At 39.4% G+C, this 17,667-nt stretch overlaps 1 protein-coding gene across 7 annotated transcripts in view; it reads left to right on the forward strand.

Moving 5' to 3' along the window:
- The window catches only part of UNC13D (unc-13 homolog D), a 144,580-nt gene that overhangs the window by 105,690 nt on the left and 21,223 nt on the right, over positions 1 to 17,667 (forward strand). For all 7 annotated transcript variants that reach the window (XM_056549659.1, XM_056549658.1, XM_056549657.1 and 4 more), the window contains 6 exons: positions 614 to 709; positions 7,056 to 7,262; positions 7,348 to 7,416; positions 9,787 to 9,866; positions 10,997 to 11,102; positions 15,147 to 15,218. In XM_056549659.1, coding sequence (XP_056405634.1) covers positions 614 to 709; positions 7,056 to 7,262; positions 7,348 to 7,416; positions 9,787 to 9,866; positions 10,997 to 11,102; positions 15,147 to 15,218 — 630 coding nt within the window. The remainder of the gene's footprint in view (positions 1 to 613; positions 710 to 7,055; positions 7,263 to 7,347; positions 7,417 to 9,786; positions 9,867 to 10,996; positions 11,103 to 15,146; positions 15,219 to 17,667) is intronic.

Consider the following 17,667-nt stretch of genomic DNA (forward strand, 5'->3'; position numbering starts at 1 on the left):
TCAGGTTTTGTGTTAGGGTTGTGGTATTGGTTCATGATTATAAATTCTCATATTTTCCTACTAGGTCCACTTTTTGCCCACTAATGGCGTGCCCTCCGTCATGGTTATGGGCACAAATCTGACCACTTTGTTAAGTTTAATGTCTTCCTTACAGTTATGTATGTATTGTTGTAATCACGAGCACAAGTGTGAAGCCCCGAGCACAAGTATTAAGCCTATCAGATTGTATTTGTGCGAGGGGCGTGAGGTTTTTCAGCCCCTGCACTTCTTGGTGGGGCGTTAAGGAGTTGTGGGTAGGGGGCGTGGGTATGTTATGCCCCTGCACCTACTGGTTAGGCGTACGTGACATTTTGCGGACCCCTCCCAACCATCTCTTTTTTTCAATTCATCCATTACAGGGTATGCCTACAAAAGGCGTGCCCTCCATTGCGTTTATGGCCACAAATCTGACCACTTTGTTAAGTTTAATGTCTTCCATACAGGTATGTATGTATTGTTGTAATCACAAGCACGAGTGTGAAGCTCCGAGCACAACTGAAGTTATGGTGTCTTGTTTATTGCATACAGCCATGGTTTATCTTGCCTTAGTAATACATCCTCATTTCCTCTACAGGATATGTGCCGTATTGCCCTTATGTACTGCACAATGATTAAACATAGAGCAGAGGAATTATCAGATACCAGAGATGCTGGACAGGCTGCAAACAAGGTAAAACACTGAAACATTATTTACACGTGATTGAAAAAAGTTTGTTGTCATTCACAGTATATCATCATATGTTTTTAGTTTTATGCTTACAGCGCCACCTTTCATTATACAAAACATGTCGTGGGAAAGTGTCAACAATTTTGATTCAGACTCCTACCAATCTCTAAATATAGCAGGGTAAATTGCATGGTAGGGTTCTTCACCTTCTGCTTGCCACGGTCTCCGTCCAGTTGCAGGAGACGTCTTTTGACATATCCCCGTGACATGTACCATGTTTTGTACAATGAGTACAATGCACATGCGCAGGATGAGAAACAGTCTCCTACTATTACTATCCTTTTCTTTATGTTTTCTTAGTATTACCAAATGTTTGTAATGAGTATTTTGAAGCTTGTATAACATATTATAATTTTTATAATACAGCTGTTATGTCATGCCATGCCCCTGGGGGGGGGGGGGGGGGGGGGGGGAGCCTATTTGCATTGGCGCTGTTTTTTGTGCATATAAACTCTTGCCATTTTAATTGTGTGTACTATTGCCTATATATCTGAGGAAGAGGTTCCAAAACCTCGTAACACGTAATGTTGTCGCTTAATAAATCTGGATTATTCTCTTTTGCACTCTTTCACATGTTTTGTACAGTGACAGGGACAATTTGAGCTACATATACCATATAGTGTATGCCACAATTTTCCTAACTTGACAAGTTTCTCTCTGTCTATAGGTTCAAGAATTTAGCTTTACCACTAGCAAAGCTGATTTTATATTTGTATTTTTTTAGATGTGCAGTTAATATTTTTTTGTCCATATTAAAGGGGGGGGGGGGGGGTATTCCAGGCAAAACCTTTTTTATATATATCAACTGGCTCTGGAAAGTTAAACAGATTTGTAAATTACTTCCATTAAAAAATCTTAATCCTTCCAATAGTTATTAGCTTCTGAAGTTTTCTGTCTAACTGCTCAATGATGATGTCACGTCCCGGGAGCTGTGCATGATGGGAGAATATCCCCATAGGAACTGCACAGCTCCCAGGACGTGAGTCATCAGAGAGCAGTTAGACGGGAAACAACAACTCAACTTCAGAAGCTAAAAACTATTGGAAGGATTAAGATTTTTTAATAGAAGTAATTTACAAATCTGTCTAACTTTCCGGAGCCAATTGATATAAAACAAGTTTTGGCCTGGAATACCCCTTTAACTGTCCATCTAAAATAACAATAAAAATTGTATGCGGGGTAAACTCCTAATTTGTTATTTAAATATGCAATTCTATATTTATATATTCTGTATTTATCGGGGTATACCACGCATCGGCCTATAACACGCACCCTCATTTTACCAAGGATATTTGGGTAAAAAAAGTTTTTTACCCAAATATCCATCGTAAAATGAGGGTGCGTGTGTGCGCGTGTATACCCCGATACACCCCCAGGAAAGGCAGGGGGAGAGAGGCCGTCGCTGCCCGCTTCTCTCCCCCTGCCTTTCCTGGGGTCTAGAGCCCTGCTGCCGGCCATTCTCTCACCCTGGCTATCGGCGCCACTGCCCGTTCTGTCTCCCTGACTATCGGTGCCGGCGCCGATAGCCAGGGGGAGAGAAGCGGCGCCAACAGCCAGGGGGAGAGAAGAGGCAGCGGCACCCATTGCCGGCGCCGCTGCCCCGTTGCCTCCCCCATCCCCGGTGGCATAAATACCTGGGTCGGGTCCGCGCTGCTGCAGGCCTCTGGCGCGCGTCCCCTGCGTCGTTGCTATGCACGGCATGGCGCACTGACGTCATGCGCCGCGCAGCGCATAGCAATGACGCCGGGGACGCACGCCGGAGGCCTGCAGCAGCGCGGACCCGACCCAGGTAATTATGCCACCGGGGATGGGGGGAGGCAACGGGGCAGCGGCGCCGGCAATGGGTGCCGCTGCCCTTTCTCTCCCCCTGGCTGTCGGCGATAATCAGGGGGAGAGAAGGGCCGGCAGCAGCGCTCTAGACCCCAGGAAAGGCAGTGGGAGAGAAGCGGGCAGCGACGGCCTCTCTCCCCCTGCCTTTCCTGGGGGTGTATCGGCGTATAACACGCACATAGACTTTAGGCTAAAAATTTTAGCCTAAAAAGTGCGTGTTATACGCCGATAAATACGGTATATATATGTTTTTGATTAGGCGTTTCTCTTTTTGTCACTTCCTGTATGATGTGTTATTTCAGTGTCTGTTTATTCTCATCTGTAACACTACTTATCACACCTGATGAAAGGGCCAACACAGCTCAAAAACACTTTGGGTGTACAAAATAAATCTTCCTGTTAAAAATACTTACCCTTGATATTAGAATGCTGGCAGCGTAGCACACACTTCTCCCCTTCTGAATATAAAAATAATTTGCTCACTAATAATGCCTCTAATCACGAAAAGTGCTCCTACTGTAATCCCATTTACAAATAATGCCACAATGGTAAACCCCCACCCAGTAACAATGCCCCCTGTGGATGTTTTGTATCTAGACTTTTTTAAGGCATTTGATACTGTGCCACACAAAAGGTTAATACATAAAATGAAAATGCTGGGACTAGGGGATAATATATGTAAATGTGTTAGCATCTGACAGGAAGCAGAAGGTGGATGTCAATGGAACATAATCTAATTTGTTCCCAATACTGCCAGAGAAAAAGTTATTGCTGAGAGCAGTGTGTCAGCGCGGACTCATTGATCACATGACTCCTCTGAGGCAGTTCCTGTGCTCAAGCAAACGTGCTTCCAAACGGCGGCAATGAAGGAGGATGCTTGCTCCATTGCAGAATGGCTGACTAAGGAAAGCTGGCCTCCTTCAAAAGAAAAGGGCAGAATTCCTCTGACTCCTCTTTATCCTCAGATGAATGCATTAAACCAAAAAGACATACATGTTTGGTCAGGGACTCTGCCTTTAACTCCTCTCAGTCTAGCCAGGAATCCTTAGGTCAGGTTAGCAAGGCCAATAAACAAAGATAGAGAGTAAATCACCACAAGACTTGCAGCCTGAGGCACTGGCCTCACATGCTCACAAAGCATTGTCTCAATTACACAACAAGGAGTGTTTGGCTTCAATGGTCACCAAGAGGCATTTGCCCCAAGTCATACAGGGTCACATACCTAAAACTCGCCATAGATTGGTAATTTCTTAATCTTCTTCTCTTAATCTTCTTCTTACTCGAAGAAAGATAATCTATTCAACATGCCTTTCGCTCTTCCATGGTTAAGGAAGACAACTTACTTAAGAAATTTTATTGGCATGCCCAATATTCAATCTTTCTGGCTCCTCATATCAATCCTGCCCTTTTTTCTATCACCGGGACCTCAGTCAAAAAGGAGTATATCTTCTGTTTAAACAGTAGCCACATTTTTCCAGTTCAAAAATCAGACTGATCAGTGAGACCACTTGTCAATGTACGATCCATAAAACCATAGGTTTTAAAACTGTTTCCATATGGCAAATATTGCTAATAATAGACATAAAAGAAGCCCTTCATGCCATTTTTCTAAATCCAAAGCACTGGAATGCAATGGGGTATGGCCTCTCCATACATTTTCTCGAGGGTAATAAAAAGCATAATTTTCCATTTGAGATTATCAAGAATAATGTGCCTGATTTACCTAGAAGACCTTCTAGTTTTCTATTTGGAGGCTGACACTGTCGTTACACAGAGACAATATCCTAAATCTGCTTAAAGAGATATGTTTTCGGAGAACGTGGTAAATCCAGTGCTTAAACCCACGAAATCCCTTGTATTTCTGGGATTTCAATATTTGCAGATTACACTATAATGGGTAAGGTGATCACTACAGTGGAGGGTAACATAATATTACAGAGGGATCTAGGGAAGCTGAAGGCCTGGGCACAGACATGGCAATGAAATTAAATGGGGATAAATGTAAGGCCGTAAACTTGCGCCGTAAATACAAAACAGGTAGTGCCAAATAGTAAAACATTAGGTAAAACTTTGACCGAAATGGACTTGAGGATACTGGTGGATAGTAAGTTAAATTTTAGTGACCAATGTTAGGCAGCTGCTGTTAATTCTAATAGAGTCATGGTATACATCAAGAAAGGCATAGAGGCACGTGACAAGGACATAGCTTTGCCCAGGTGCCCAGAATAAGACACAATACTACAAATATGGTCTAATTTTGGCCACCTGTATATAAAAAGGACATGGCTGAACTAAAGAGGGTGCAGGCAGGGAACTTCTTGAGAGTAAATTTAATTATAAGGTTGCATGGGATATAAATTCTGTGGTGCTCGGGTGTGACTTGGAGATTGGCATGCTGAAAAAATGTATACCAAAACTGACTATCTTGGCAATATGCTTATTGCTTTTACATGGTTTGAGTCGAGGGCGCCTAACATCAGCAAGTGGAAAGAGTTAGTTAATAAAATAAAAATGTTTGAAAAGGTGAGAATTGGAGGTTCTAGTGTCTTTTTTTTCCCCATTTTTCTCCACGCAGGCATATAATATGACATATAATATTAACCTCTTGGGGACTCCAGGCATACCTGCACATCCTGAGTCCCGCTCCCGCGATATAACGCAGGGTCACGCGGTGTCTAATGGTTGCCGGGACCCGGGGCTAATAGTGTGCGTCACCGATCACCATCACCGTCACCATTTAGACGCAACGTTCAAAGTTGATCGCTGCGTCTAAACTGTAAAAAAAAACGTTCCCTGCAGCTCAGTTGGGCTGATCGGAACCACCGCAGTGAAACGGCGGTGTTCCGATCAGCTAGGACGTGAGTGGAGGGTCTGTTACCTACCTCCGGTGCCTCCGATCGGTGATTGAAATTAGTTAATGAATGTTAATAAAGGTTCAAATCAAATTCCCATAAAAAAAAACCCATGTAAATAAAAATAAATATAAACATATGTGGTATCGCCGCATGCGTAAATGTCTGAACTATAAAAATATATAATTACTTAAACCGCACAGTCAATGGCGTACACGCAAAAAAAAGTCCAAAATAAAAAAAAAAGTCCAAAATAGCTTATTTTTGGTCACTTTTTATACCATAAAAAATTGAATAAAAAGCCATCAAAACAAAAATGGTACCGATAAAAACGTCAGATCACGCCCTGTACGCAGAAAAATAAAAAAGCTGTAGGGGTCAGAAGATGACAATTTTAAACATATAAATTTTCCTGCATGTAGTTATGATTTTTTTTTCTGGAGGTAATACAAAATCAAACCTATATAAGTAAGGTATCATTTTAATCGTATGGACCTACAGAATAAAGATAAGGTGTAATTTTTACCGAAAAATGTTCTGTGTAGAAACAGAAGTCCCCAAAATGTACAAAATGGCGTTTTTTCTTCAATTTTGTCACACAAATTTTTTTTTTTTTTGGTTTCATCATAGATTTTTTGGTAAAATGACTGATGTCATTACAAATAAGAATTGGTGGCGCAAACATTAAGCCATCATTTGGGTCTGTAGGGGCAATATTGAAAGGGTTATGATTTTTAAGAGGTGAGGCGGAAAAAACGAAAGTGCAAAAACAGAAAAACCCTGAGTCCCCAAGGGGTTAAGAGGGGATACTTTGTACGTTAATGATATTGTTGATTGATTTTTGTCATTTGATATAATAAATAAAAAAATGAAAAAAAGAGGATGCAGAGGAGAGTGACAAAGATAATTAATGGTATGGGTTTAGAAGAAGATAAGACTATCAAACATGGTGTTATTTAGTTTGGAAAAAAAAGACGGCTTAGGGGCGATCTACATCTAGAAGAAAAAAGGTTTAATCATCATTATTATCATTATCATCATCATCATCATCATCACCACAGATATGGATTCTTTACTGTAAGAGCAGTGAGACTATAGAACTCTCTGCCACATGATGTTGTGATGTCTGACTCAATAAACAAGTTTAAGAGGGACCTGGATTCTTTTCTTGAAAAATATAATATTACAAGTAATAGAGTCTAGATTATTGGAGTTTGGACATTAAACCTAGAATTTATTCTTATTCTCGTATTTGGAGTCGGGAATAAAATTTTATGGGCATTGTGGCATCTGCCATTTTTGCCTTTCTCTGGATCAACACGGTGAGGTTATGGGTAGAACATGATGAAGCGTCTTCTTTTTTCAACCTTATAAACTATGTAACTATTAAGAATCCACACATGATATGTGGTTCGACATTTCTCCCAACACAAGATGTTTTAATAGACATGGCACAGCTCTCATTTCTATTTTCTGAACTGTACTATCTATGTGTATATCTAAGTGAATATACCTCAGTTGTTCTGTCTGTAGATAAATAGATACCATTATATTCCATTCCTTTTGGACCTCCTTTTTTAACTATGATGCCTGTCACTTTCTCTCAGTTGTGTTTAGTGGTGAATAACATTGAGCAGCTGCGGCTGGTGGTGCGCTCTCTACCTGAGAAACTGAATTGGGCATCACTAGAGGAACAAACGCATGAGGTGATAAGCACCGGGCAATTTCAGCACACACTTCATGACCAGCTGAAGAATGCCGTGGCATGCCTGGATCGAGAGATTCGAGGTGTGGTGCAGGCTCTTGCTCAAAAAGTAAGTTTTATCTTATATAGACTTCATTATTAGTCTTTCAGTCTATAATTTTTTTTCCTAAATTTTCTTTTTTACATGATCACAGCTTGACTCTGGCATTGCCAGACACCTCCACTCCATAGCTGATGCTAGTGATTCCCAGGATCCCAATGATGTAAGTATTATGTTATCTATGTCTTATTGATTTCAATACAGTACATGTAGAGTCTATAGACTTATGGAGTATAATTTTAACTTTCTCACATGTCATTGAGGTACACAGGGCTAATGTCCTTCTTTAAGACAATAATATTAAACTATATAAGTGGCACACGTTGATTTTGTGCTACTATTAGGCGATACTAAGCTATCTCCTCCTACCAGACTATGCCACTCCAGTCTTTAGCTTAGTGTCCATAGTCACACATTGCTCATTTGTCAGCAGGTGCTTTTTATATTTTTCCTTTTTTTCTATCTATTTTTTTTTTTTCATTTTAGGCAGGAAACAGGAATGCCGCTGTCTCCCTATTTTCTTTAGAAAGTTCGCTTTCCAACTTTTCTTGAGTGGGGCACAGGTCCTTTTTCATATCTGGATCTGGGAAGTAGTCTCTTCTGTTCTCCATAGAATGCCTTCCATTCAGTTCTTCCAACTGTCCCTACCCTTTAACTTATCAAAGGTTTTCCCCTTTTTTTGTAGACTCTCTGTAACAGCAAGACAGATTGTCCACACGCCTTCAGTACAAGGTTTCCAGGGTTTCTACTCTGCTTTTGTTTTCATTAATCTGGCATATCCCCACGAAATTCCTCAAATCTGTGATAAGTTTTATGGAACAAGGCGAGCTTCACTTCGCTGTACATTCAAATCGGCATTTCTTATCAGCGTTTTCTACTTTACAATCCATTTCCTTTATTTTCATTGTGTGGGCATTCTGTCCAGCTCCCCAAAAGTACTCTTTGTGCCACTTATTCGTACAAGAGGTGTGTTAGCCCTGCCTCATTTGGCTGACATCTTGGTGAAGGCTCCAAACAAACAAGAAAATCTTTACATACTTCAAATTGTTCTAGACACTATTTCCTGCATTAGCTGGATATTCAAACCACAACGTCCTGTATTTTCCGTTCTTAAAGGCCCTCCTTCCTGGGAGTGTCCTTCAACACTGCATCAGCAAAAGTGGTACTTTCATCCCAAAAAGTTATCCTTTCACAGAAAGGGAGTTTGCACTCTTTGAAAGGGTTTGCCCTCCATCACAGCAGTTCTCTTTGTGCAATTCTACACATGAACCCTCTAGAAAGAGATTTTCTTCAATTTGAACCACTTCCTGAACTTTCTTGATTGAAAGATCCTCTTTCCTCTGTCACTCCATTGCTTCCTTCTCTGGTCTTTCCTTCCCATCCTTCCTGCAGAGCATAGTCCTCCTTCTTTCCACAGATGCAAGTCTTCAGATTTCTAAAGGCTCCTTCTGGATGCTGATGGGCCATGGACTTTGGTCTCTAGAGTTATTGGCTTCCCCCATCAACATCCTTGACCTGAGGACAATTTATCTGTATCTACAAGATTGGATGACTCCAGTAGTTGGTCATCCTGCTCATGTCCAGAAGGTAAAAGTCATGTCTTTGGTGATGTTTATGGTGTACCTTGACCATCAGGGAAAGATGTCCAAAAATATCCATTCATGAAGTTATGACGGAAGTAGCCAGGAAACTAATCTAGTTACTCCAGATGTGGACCTGTTGACATCCACATCCAAGCACAGGACTTAGGACTTGTGACTTACTTCTTGTCCTGTGCTCAGTATCTCAAAGCTCTTGTGGTGGATCCTCTCCTCGCACCTTTGGGACACTTCAGCCTTCTATACTTATTCCTGCCACTTCCAGTTCTCAAGAGAATCAAAGCAGAACAAACTCAAATAATCCTGGTAGTGCAAGACTGTTCTTATTGCACAAGGTAAGCTGACCTGATAAACCTTCTTGCCAAGATCCAATGGCCCCTACCTTCTCTAGGTCCTCTCTACCACCAGTATTTAGGGTTGCTAGCTTTAACAACATGGTTATTGAAGCTGTCATGGTAAGAGATCACAGTTACAGTATGTACTCAGACAATGCTAATGGCTAGAAAACCTTTCTCATCCTGCTTGCCTGATCCATTTTTTGCTTTCTAGGATTATGTCATTTCTCCAGAGTTGCCGGGATCTTTCATTAACCTTCCTGGGGGGTCTAAATGTCCTCATGTTGCTCTCACTCCTGGGAATTGCTTTACGATGTCCCAAAGTTTCTGTGTTCCTCAATGACACAAGCATGGAAAAGGGATTTTGTTATTACTCACTGTAAAACTCGTTGGGTGTGGGTGGGCATTCTTTTCCAAGTTTCCATATTCTTCCCAGGTTGTTTAGTATTTTTCTTTTTCTCTCTGTGTCTCCTATAATGCCTCAGTACAGACTGGTTCAGCTTACTGCATGCAGGAGGGATATAACTGGCAGGAGGAGCTAGGACTATTTTGTGTTTGCTTTTTTAAATTTAGTATTAATATATGTTTTTCACAATACAGAGCATTGTACCAATGATGAAATTTTTGGAATCTGAGCTACAATACATGAACCAGAACCTAGTGCAGGAAAACTTTAACTGGTGAGTGACTCAAATTCAATTACTAAAGTTAAAGTACTCAAAATTCTTAAAGGTGGTATGTGGACTTAGACATACAAAATTAATACAGAAGAGTTTGTCATTTTGGGCCTTAATTAATTAGCAATAGTGGCAAACAGGGCCCATTCATCAATTTCAATGTAAGCCATGTCATTTGTGGTAGTTCTGCAGTAATTTAACTTCTTGCTGCCATCTTCTCCTGTAGATCAAAACTGACCACAGGGATTCCAAAACCAGGGTTTTCTGTAATCAGTTTATTTGTAGAGGTCCATTCTAATAATAAGGGTTTCTCCAAAGAGGACAACCATTGTTAAAGGGGTTATCCAACATACAGTGACTTTACTAATTATCTGTCATCCATTAATGGACATGCTTACCAAGAATCCATGCTTACATTGGTAATTAATGGTCATGTCCTATGTCCCCCATCCTACTGCTGGCTTGTTTATGTGAACTGGCCACCCATTAAAACACAGGTACGCTTCTTTTCAACACCTTACTAGTGATGCATTTTCATTTTGTATGCTGCTAAAAATGAACATCAGGGGCAAAGATCACATAAGAACTGTGAGACCAGCCATCAAACACAGGTACATACACTATATTAGGAACTACACTAAATTTACAGCAAATTGTTGGCCAGTTACTGGTTGAGTTGCTTAGGATTGACCTGTTATGTGATTGGATAAACAACTTTGTGTCAAGCATAATTTGTCACAAATGTGAGGCCTCTGATCTGCACAGAGCAATTTATATAATAAGTAAGATAGTAATAATATTTAACCCTAACATTAAGGACCCCTTCCATGCATTTTGTTTTTCCATAGAAATGACAAGTGGTTTTTAACAGTTCAGTGTATGTTCTAGCTCTGTGGGGGAAATTTATCAACACCTGTCCAGAAGAAAAGTTGCTGAGTTGCCCATAGCAACCAATCAGATTGCGTCTTTCATTTTATAGAGGCCTTTTCAAAAATGAAAGAAGTGAGCTGATTGGTTGCTATGGGTAACTCAGCAACCTTTCCTCTGGACAGGTTTTGATAAATCCAACCCCCCCCCCCCCCCCCCTTCATATCTCTCTGGTGACATCTTTTGTCATTGCATGTCTTTTACAGCCTTCTATCTTTACTTTGGTCTCACATACTCACAGTCATCTCCAATCTGTCCAGCCACATCACCCCTTCTGTCCGATACTACCAGAGGTTGCATGCAGCACTAAAGGTAACACTTCATCTTTGGAATATGTATGACACTATACACACTGTCTGTGATAAGTCAGGATATTAGTTTCACTGTTCTGATAAGGTTCATAAACACAGTATTTATGTAAGTGAATTGCCCCATATCAGTGTTTGCCACAGTACCCCTTTAGGGTCTATTCAGACGTACAGTATTCTGCACAGATTTAATGCGCAGATTTGATACGCAGGATTTTCTGCTGCAGATTTCAATGTTAATTGATTGACTGAACACAGCTTGAAATCCTGCGCATCAAATCTGCGCAGAATACTGTATGTGTGAATAAACCGTTAAAGAAGTTTTTATATCGTGCTTAGTTAACTATCTGATTTCGATGCGTCTGACTGCTGGGACACTGTGTAATCTTGATCACAGAACAAAAGTCTCTCTTTACAATGGTGCAGGTGGGTTGTGCATGCACTTTGCTTCTTTATTCATTCTCTGTAGGAGCCACTGGAGGTGGTCCAGTATTTTCATCAAATGTATACCTCAGACATTACCTGTTTTTTATAAGTCCACAGTTAGGCGTGAAAGTTCTCAGGGGTAGGCTCTGTGTATATATATATATATATATATATATATATATATATAGCATTAAGGGAGTCATTGTCATATTTTGAGAGGTGAACTAAAATGATACATAGTGCCCATCAAGTTCAACCAAGAAAGGAAGGAGATGGATGAAGGGAAGGAGTATGGATGGAAGGGGATGTCATGCTGTATTTATACATATGCATTACCTCATTTTGGCTCAGAATTTGTCTAAGTCTAAGGGAGACTGTTCCACAGATTCAAAGTTCTTATGGTAAAGAAGGCTGTTGCTTCTGAAGACTATATATATATCTATCTACCTAAATAGGTTGATCTCATGCCCCCACTCCACCCCTAGACATCTTATCCCCTATTCCCAAGGCCACTAAGACCCCCCCCCCCAGCTCCGGCCCGGCACCACAGTAATCCAATCCTTGCCTGATAATGAGCGACCAAAGCAGTCATGCCCCCACCCATAGATATTAAATGAGGGTGTGATGACCACAACCACCCGAAGCCCAGCACAGCCGGCGTTCGGAACAGAAATGTTCAGAACGCCGAGGTGCCAGGCTGGAGATCCAAAGTGTAAGGGATAAGATGTCAAGGGGTGGGGTACCCCTTTAATGTCTCTTCTCAAGACTAAACAAATGTAATTCTTTAAAAAACATTTCCTCCAACTAAGATGTTCCATGTATCTGTGTGCCTTTGACCTTTTCAAGCTCCAGGACATTTTTTTATGAACCGGTGTCCAAAAATGAACAGCATATTTGCCAATGCTTTCTAAGAGCCTCAGATCATTGCATGCTGTTATGTAGTCTATATCTAAAGATACACACAAATCCTTTTCTACCAGTGACTCTCCAGTTTTTACTTCCCCTAGTACATATGACCCAAGTAGGTTATTACCCAGATGCCTAATTTCACATTTATCTACACTGAACCTCATTTGCCAAGTGGATCTAAAAATTCAGATTGTAACTAATCCACATCTTTCACAGGCTATACTGTACTACAAAGTTCAGTGTCATCTGCCAAGATGCCCATCCTCTATATCATTAATAAATAAAAAACCTATAAATACGCCACTACAGCGTATAGGGTAAACCCACCAAAAATAAAAGATGTATATAATAAAATGAATAAGAAATATATTAATCTGATAAATCAATAGCCATCAAGTTTAATAAATATAATTTTATTTTACAAAAAATACATATGTCATACACAAGCAAAAAAAGATTGGTAATAATATATAGCTATATAACATACATAAAAATAGTAATCATTAGCGCAATTTGATAATGTGTATAATTATTTAAAAAAATATTTTATATATATATATATATATATATATGTAAATAAATGAACTTAAAAAATGCAAAGGATAGCAGGGACGGGAAAAGGATGTAAAAAAGGATGTAAAAAAGAAAAGCGTAAGTGTTGGGGTCGACTGATCACCAATGGATCATAAAAGCACCTGTTGCTATAAAATACGTGCAATGTGACACTCTGTTTGAAGCATAAAAAGTGTGTTTAACCTTAAAAATAAAAATGCCTAAAGTGCAATGTGCAACACAGAAATATAAGTGTATACAATAGATGTAAAAAAGCAAAAAAGCGGTGCAAGAAAACAAAAAATAAGGTGCTAAAAGTGAAGGTGTCAGAATGTAAATACTTGACCCCACATGTAAAAAGAAGATGGGTTCCACGTCCCTGCAGGGACGTGGAACCCATCTTCTTTTTACATGTGGGGTCAAGGATTTACATTCTGACACCTTCACTTTTAGCACCTTATTTTTTGTTTTCTTGCACCGCTTTTTTGCTTTTTTACATCTATTGTATACACTTATATTTCTGTGTTGCACATTGCACTTTATGCATATTTATTTTTAAGGTTAAACACACTTTTTATGCTTCAAACAGAGTGTCACATTGCACGTATTTTATAGCAACAGGTGCTTTTATGATCCATTGGTGATCAGTCGACCCCAACACTTACGCTTTTCTTTTTTACATCCTTTTTTACATCCTTTTCCCGTCCCTGCTATCCTTTGCATTTTTTAAGTTCATTTATTTACATATATATATATATATATATATATATATATAAAATATTTTTTTAAATAATTATACACATTATCAAATTGCGCTAATGATTACTATTTTTATGTATGTTATATAGCTATATATTATTACCAATCTTTTTTTGCTTGTGTATGACATATGTATTTTTTGTAAAATAAAATCATATTTATTAAACTTGATGGCTATTGATTTATCAGATTAATACATTTCTTATTCATTTTATTATATACATCTTTTATTTTTGGTGGGTTTACCCTATACGCTGTAGTGGCGTATTTATAGGTTTTTTAGTGGTTGTTTTGGGTTTTCCCCAATTTCATTTAGACCACAGTATATAGGACTTTTTTTAGGTTGTTGTCATTAATAAATAAGTTAAACAAGAGCGGACCCACTACTGAACCTTGGGGTACACCACTAATAACTGGGGTCAAATCAGAGTACTAAACATTGACCACCAGTCTCTGGGTATGGTCCTTAAGCCAGTTTTCAATCATGTTACAAACTAAACTTTCTAAACCAAAGACCATAATTTACCAATCAGGCGATTAGGCGTCTATGAGGGACAGTGTCAAACACGCTATGGGGGTATCATTAGTGAAATTAATGTTGTTTTTGCATTTTGTTTTGTTTTACTATGCTTGCACATAAAGTTTTTGGGCAAAATGCATAAATATTTGCAATCTTCTTCACATGTTTTCCTCATAAATTTTCCCCTTTACCTTTGGGTTAAGTGTGTAAAAACTAAACTTAGTCAGTGGTCGGGTACTGATGGAAAAATATTTGGGCAATTTGGAATTTGCAAATGGAATATTCGCAAGCTAAAACAGCTCATGAATTCAGGGAATTTTAAATTCCAATCAGTTAGCATATTATTCATTAATTTGCTCCCCTTATATTCACAGCCACCCAACTATCCCGGCTACTTATCTCTTCATAAAATCAAGTTAGATTGGTTTCACGACTTCTTTGCTTACTTTGGCTGTGTTTACACAATGCAGAAAAATTGTGATACTGAAGCTGCCATGAATTACTGAAATCACAGTATAAAAATGCACAATTTACTGTAATTATACAAGTCACTGTAACATTCGAATCCATTATTTTCCGTGATTTCGGTCATGTATGGCAAAAACACATGTAATAATTAGCTGTAGAGTGTGAGCCTAAAACCATACTGCCTATAACTTTTAATACTATTACCCCCTATGTATTTCTGTATGTGCGTCAAATAGTTTTCCCACAATGGATGCAATTTTTCAATCTAAGGTGCAACCCATGCAGCCCAGGGGTGTTAAAGTGAGAAGAATAGGCCCTCCCCTCCAAATGACAATGGACCTATCAATATACAGTATTATATATCTTCTTTATCACTTCATAAGTTGGACTAAGAAAATTTTTCTGTCCACTTAGAACCTGGAGTCATGTTTCCATGCAGAAGGTTGTGGACTGTCCCTAGAAATCCTCCATACTGCAACATTTATAGTAAGTACAAGTATTTCTTTCAATTCTAAATTGATCAATATTAAATGTAAAAAAACATTGTGTACATCTGAAAACAGATATAATCAAACAAATATAAAACAGATTATGAATATGTGGCTGCAACGTAGGCCTTGTACCACCTAACTGAGACAACAACAGTAACAAAAAGCACTAGAGGGCAACTTTGGACTAAAATCTTGTCTTTTTAGGTCTTTTCAGAATTCTGGGCTCACAGTTTCTTAAAGGGGTACTCCGCTGCTCAACGTTTGGAAGAAACTGTTCCGAACGCTGGAGCCGTCAGCTCGTCATGTCATAGCCCCACCCCCTCAATGCAAGTCTATCGGAGGGGGCATGGCAGCCGTCACGCCCCCTCCCATAGACTTGCATTGAGGGGGTGGGATGTGACGTCATGAGGGCGTGGGGCTATGACATCATGAGCTCCCACCGCCGGGTCCAGCATTTGGAAAAGTTTGTTCAAAAAGTTGAGTAGCGGACTACCCCTTTAATATACAGTATCTTTATAGTTATCAGAGCTTTCGTTTTCTGAAAGAGAGGTACAAATCCCCTGTTTAGACATAGGGGGATTTCCCCCATCTCTGTCCAGTTTCAGGAGACAGCCTAATAGACTTATAATGGAGCTGTCTTCTGCAATTGGGCAGAGATCTTAGCCAGCTGGAGAGGGAGGTACTCATCCTTGTGCTTCACATAGCGATACAGCAATACCAAGATATCGGTAGATCCTGCCCGATCAAAAAATTTGGCCACATGTCCTATTTAAATGTGCAAATCTCCAGCTATATTGTGAGAATCTGATGCACCAAATAAGTATATTAGGTGTAATTGACTCAGACAGGTAAGTGTGTATGAATGGTCTTATATATCAGTCAAACCTGACTTTTTGTAACTGTACATCAGTTTTTAATACATGTGAAAAATTACATAACTCTGTACATCATTTGTGCCACTATCTATCGGATCTAAAATATGCATACATTACCAATGTGAACAGTAAGTGATCAGTAGTTCACTGTGCTGCATTTGTATTATCATCCATTCTTCCAAGTAAAGTTTCACACCTTGAGAAATGGATGAAAATATGAATGAAAACTAGGTTACATATTACCAGTAAGCTGATTTCTCAAAATCCTCCACAACAGCACCACAGTAGGTTGGACTTGTTGACCTACTAAGGACAGGAAGCACAGCACAAGAGGTTAAAAGTGATGTCCCGGCCCTCTTTCATCAGAGATTTCTAACACATCAGTCATACACAGGAAGGTAACTGGTGCTGTCCTGGAGGATTTGGGGGAAACATCTTATCGACAAAGACTAATCCTAGTTTTTCTTCATCCAAAACAGCACCACAGAAATAATACCAAATTAGTAACTTAGGGAGGGATCACTGCCTGTAGGACCTTCCTACCGAAAGCCAAATCTTGGGCAGCTTGTAATCTATACGGTTTAGTAAATTTGTGGGGATTAGATCACGTGGAAACCCTACATATTTGTTGAATTCAGGATAAAGCCTCCTCCGCCCATGAGGAAGATATAACTCTGGTCAAATTGGATTTTGGTTCTGAGGCCCCATCAGCTAAGAAACATAGAATGTGTCGGCAGATAAGAGCCATTTGGCCCATCTTGTCTAACCAATATTCTGAGTACCTATAAATTGTCCTTGTCCCTACCTTTTAAGGATAGCCTTATACCTATCTCTATCTTATATGAAGGATAGCCTTATACCTATCCCTATCTTATATGAAGGATAGCCTTATACCTATCTCTATCTTATATGAAGGATAGCCTTATACCTATCTCTATCTTATATGAAGGATAAGCCTTATACCTATCCCTATCTTATATGAAGGATAGCCTTATACCTATCCCTATCTTATATGAAGGATAGCCTTATGTCTATCCCTATCTTATATGAAGGATAGCCTTATACCTGTCTCTATCTTTTATGAAAGATAGCCTTATACCTATCTCTATCTTATATGAAGGATAGCCTTATACCTATCCCATGCATACTTACACTCCTTCACTGTATTTACAGCTACCACTTCTGCAGGATGGCTATTCCAAGCATCCACGACTCTTTCAGTAAAGTAATACTTCCTGATGTTACTGTAGAAACCGTTGTCCCTCTAATATAAAATTATTTCCTCTTGTTGTAGTTTTTATTCTTTTAAATGTCCTCTCCTCATTATTGTGTTGATCTCCTTTATGTATTTAAAAGTTTCTATCATATCCCCTATGTCTCGTCTTTCTTCCAAGCTATACATGTTAAGGTCCTTTAACCTTTCCTGGGAAGTTTTATCCTGCAATCCATGGACTAGTTTAGTATCTTCTCTGAACTCTCTCTAGAGTATCTATATCCTTCTGGAGATACGGCCTCCAGTTCTGCGCACAATACTCCAAATGAGGTCTCACCATTGTGTTCTGTACAGCA

This window comes from Hyla sarda, chromosome 13 (genome assembly GCF_029499605.1).
Source record: "Hyla sarda isolate aHylSar1 chromosome 13, aHylSar1.hap1, whole genome shotgun sequence".
In the NCBI taxonomy this organism is placed as follows: Eukaryota; Metazoa; Chordata; class Amphibia; order Anura; family Hylidae; genus Hyla; species Hyla sarda.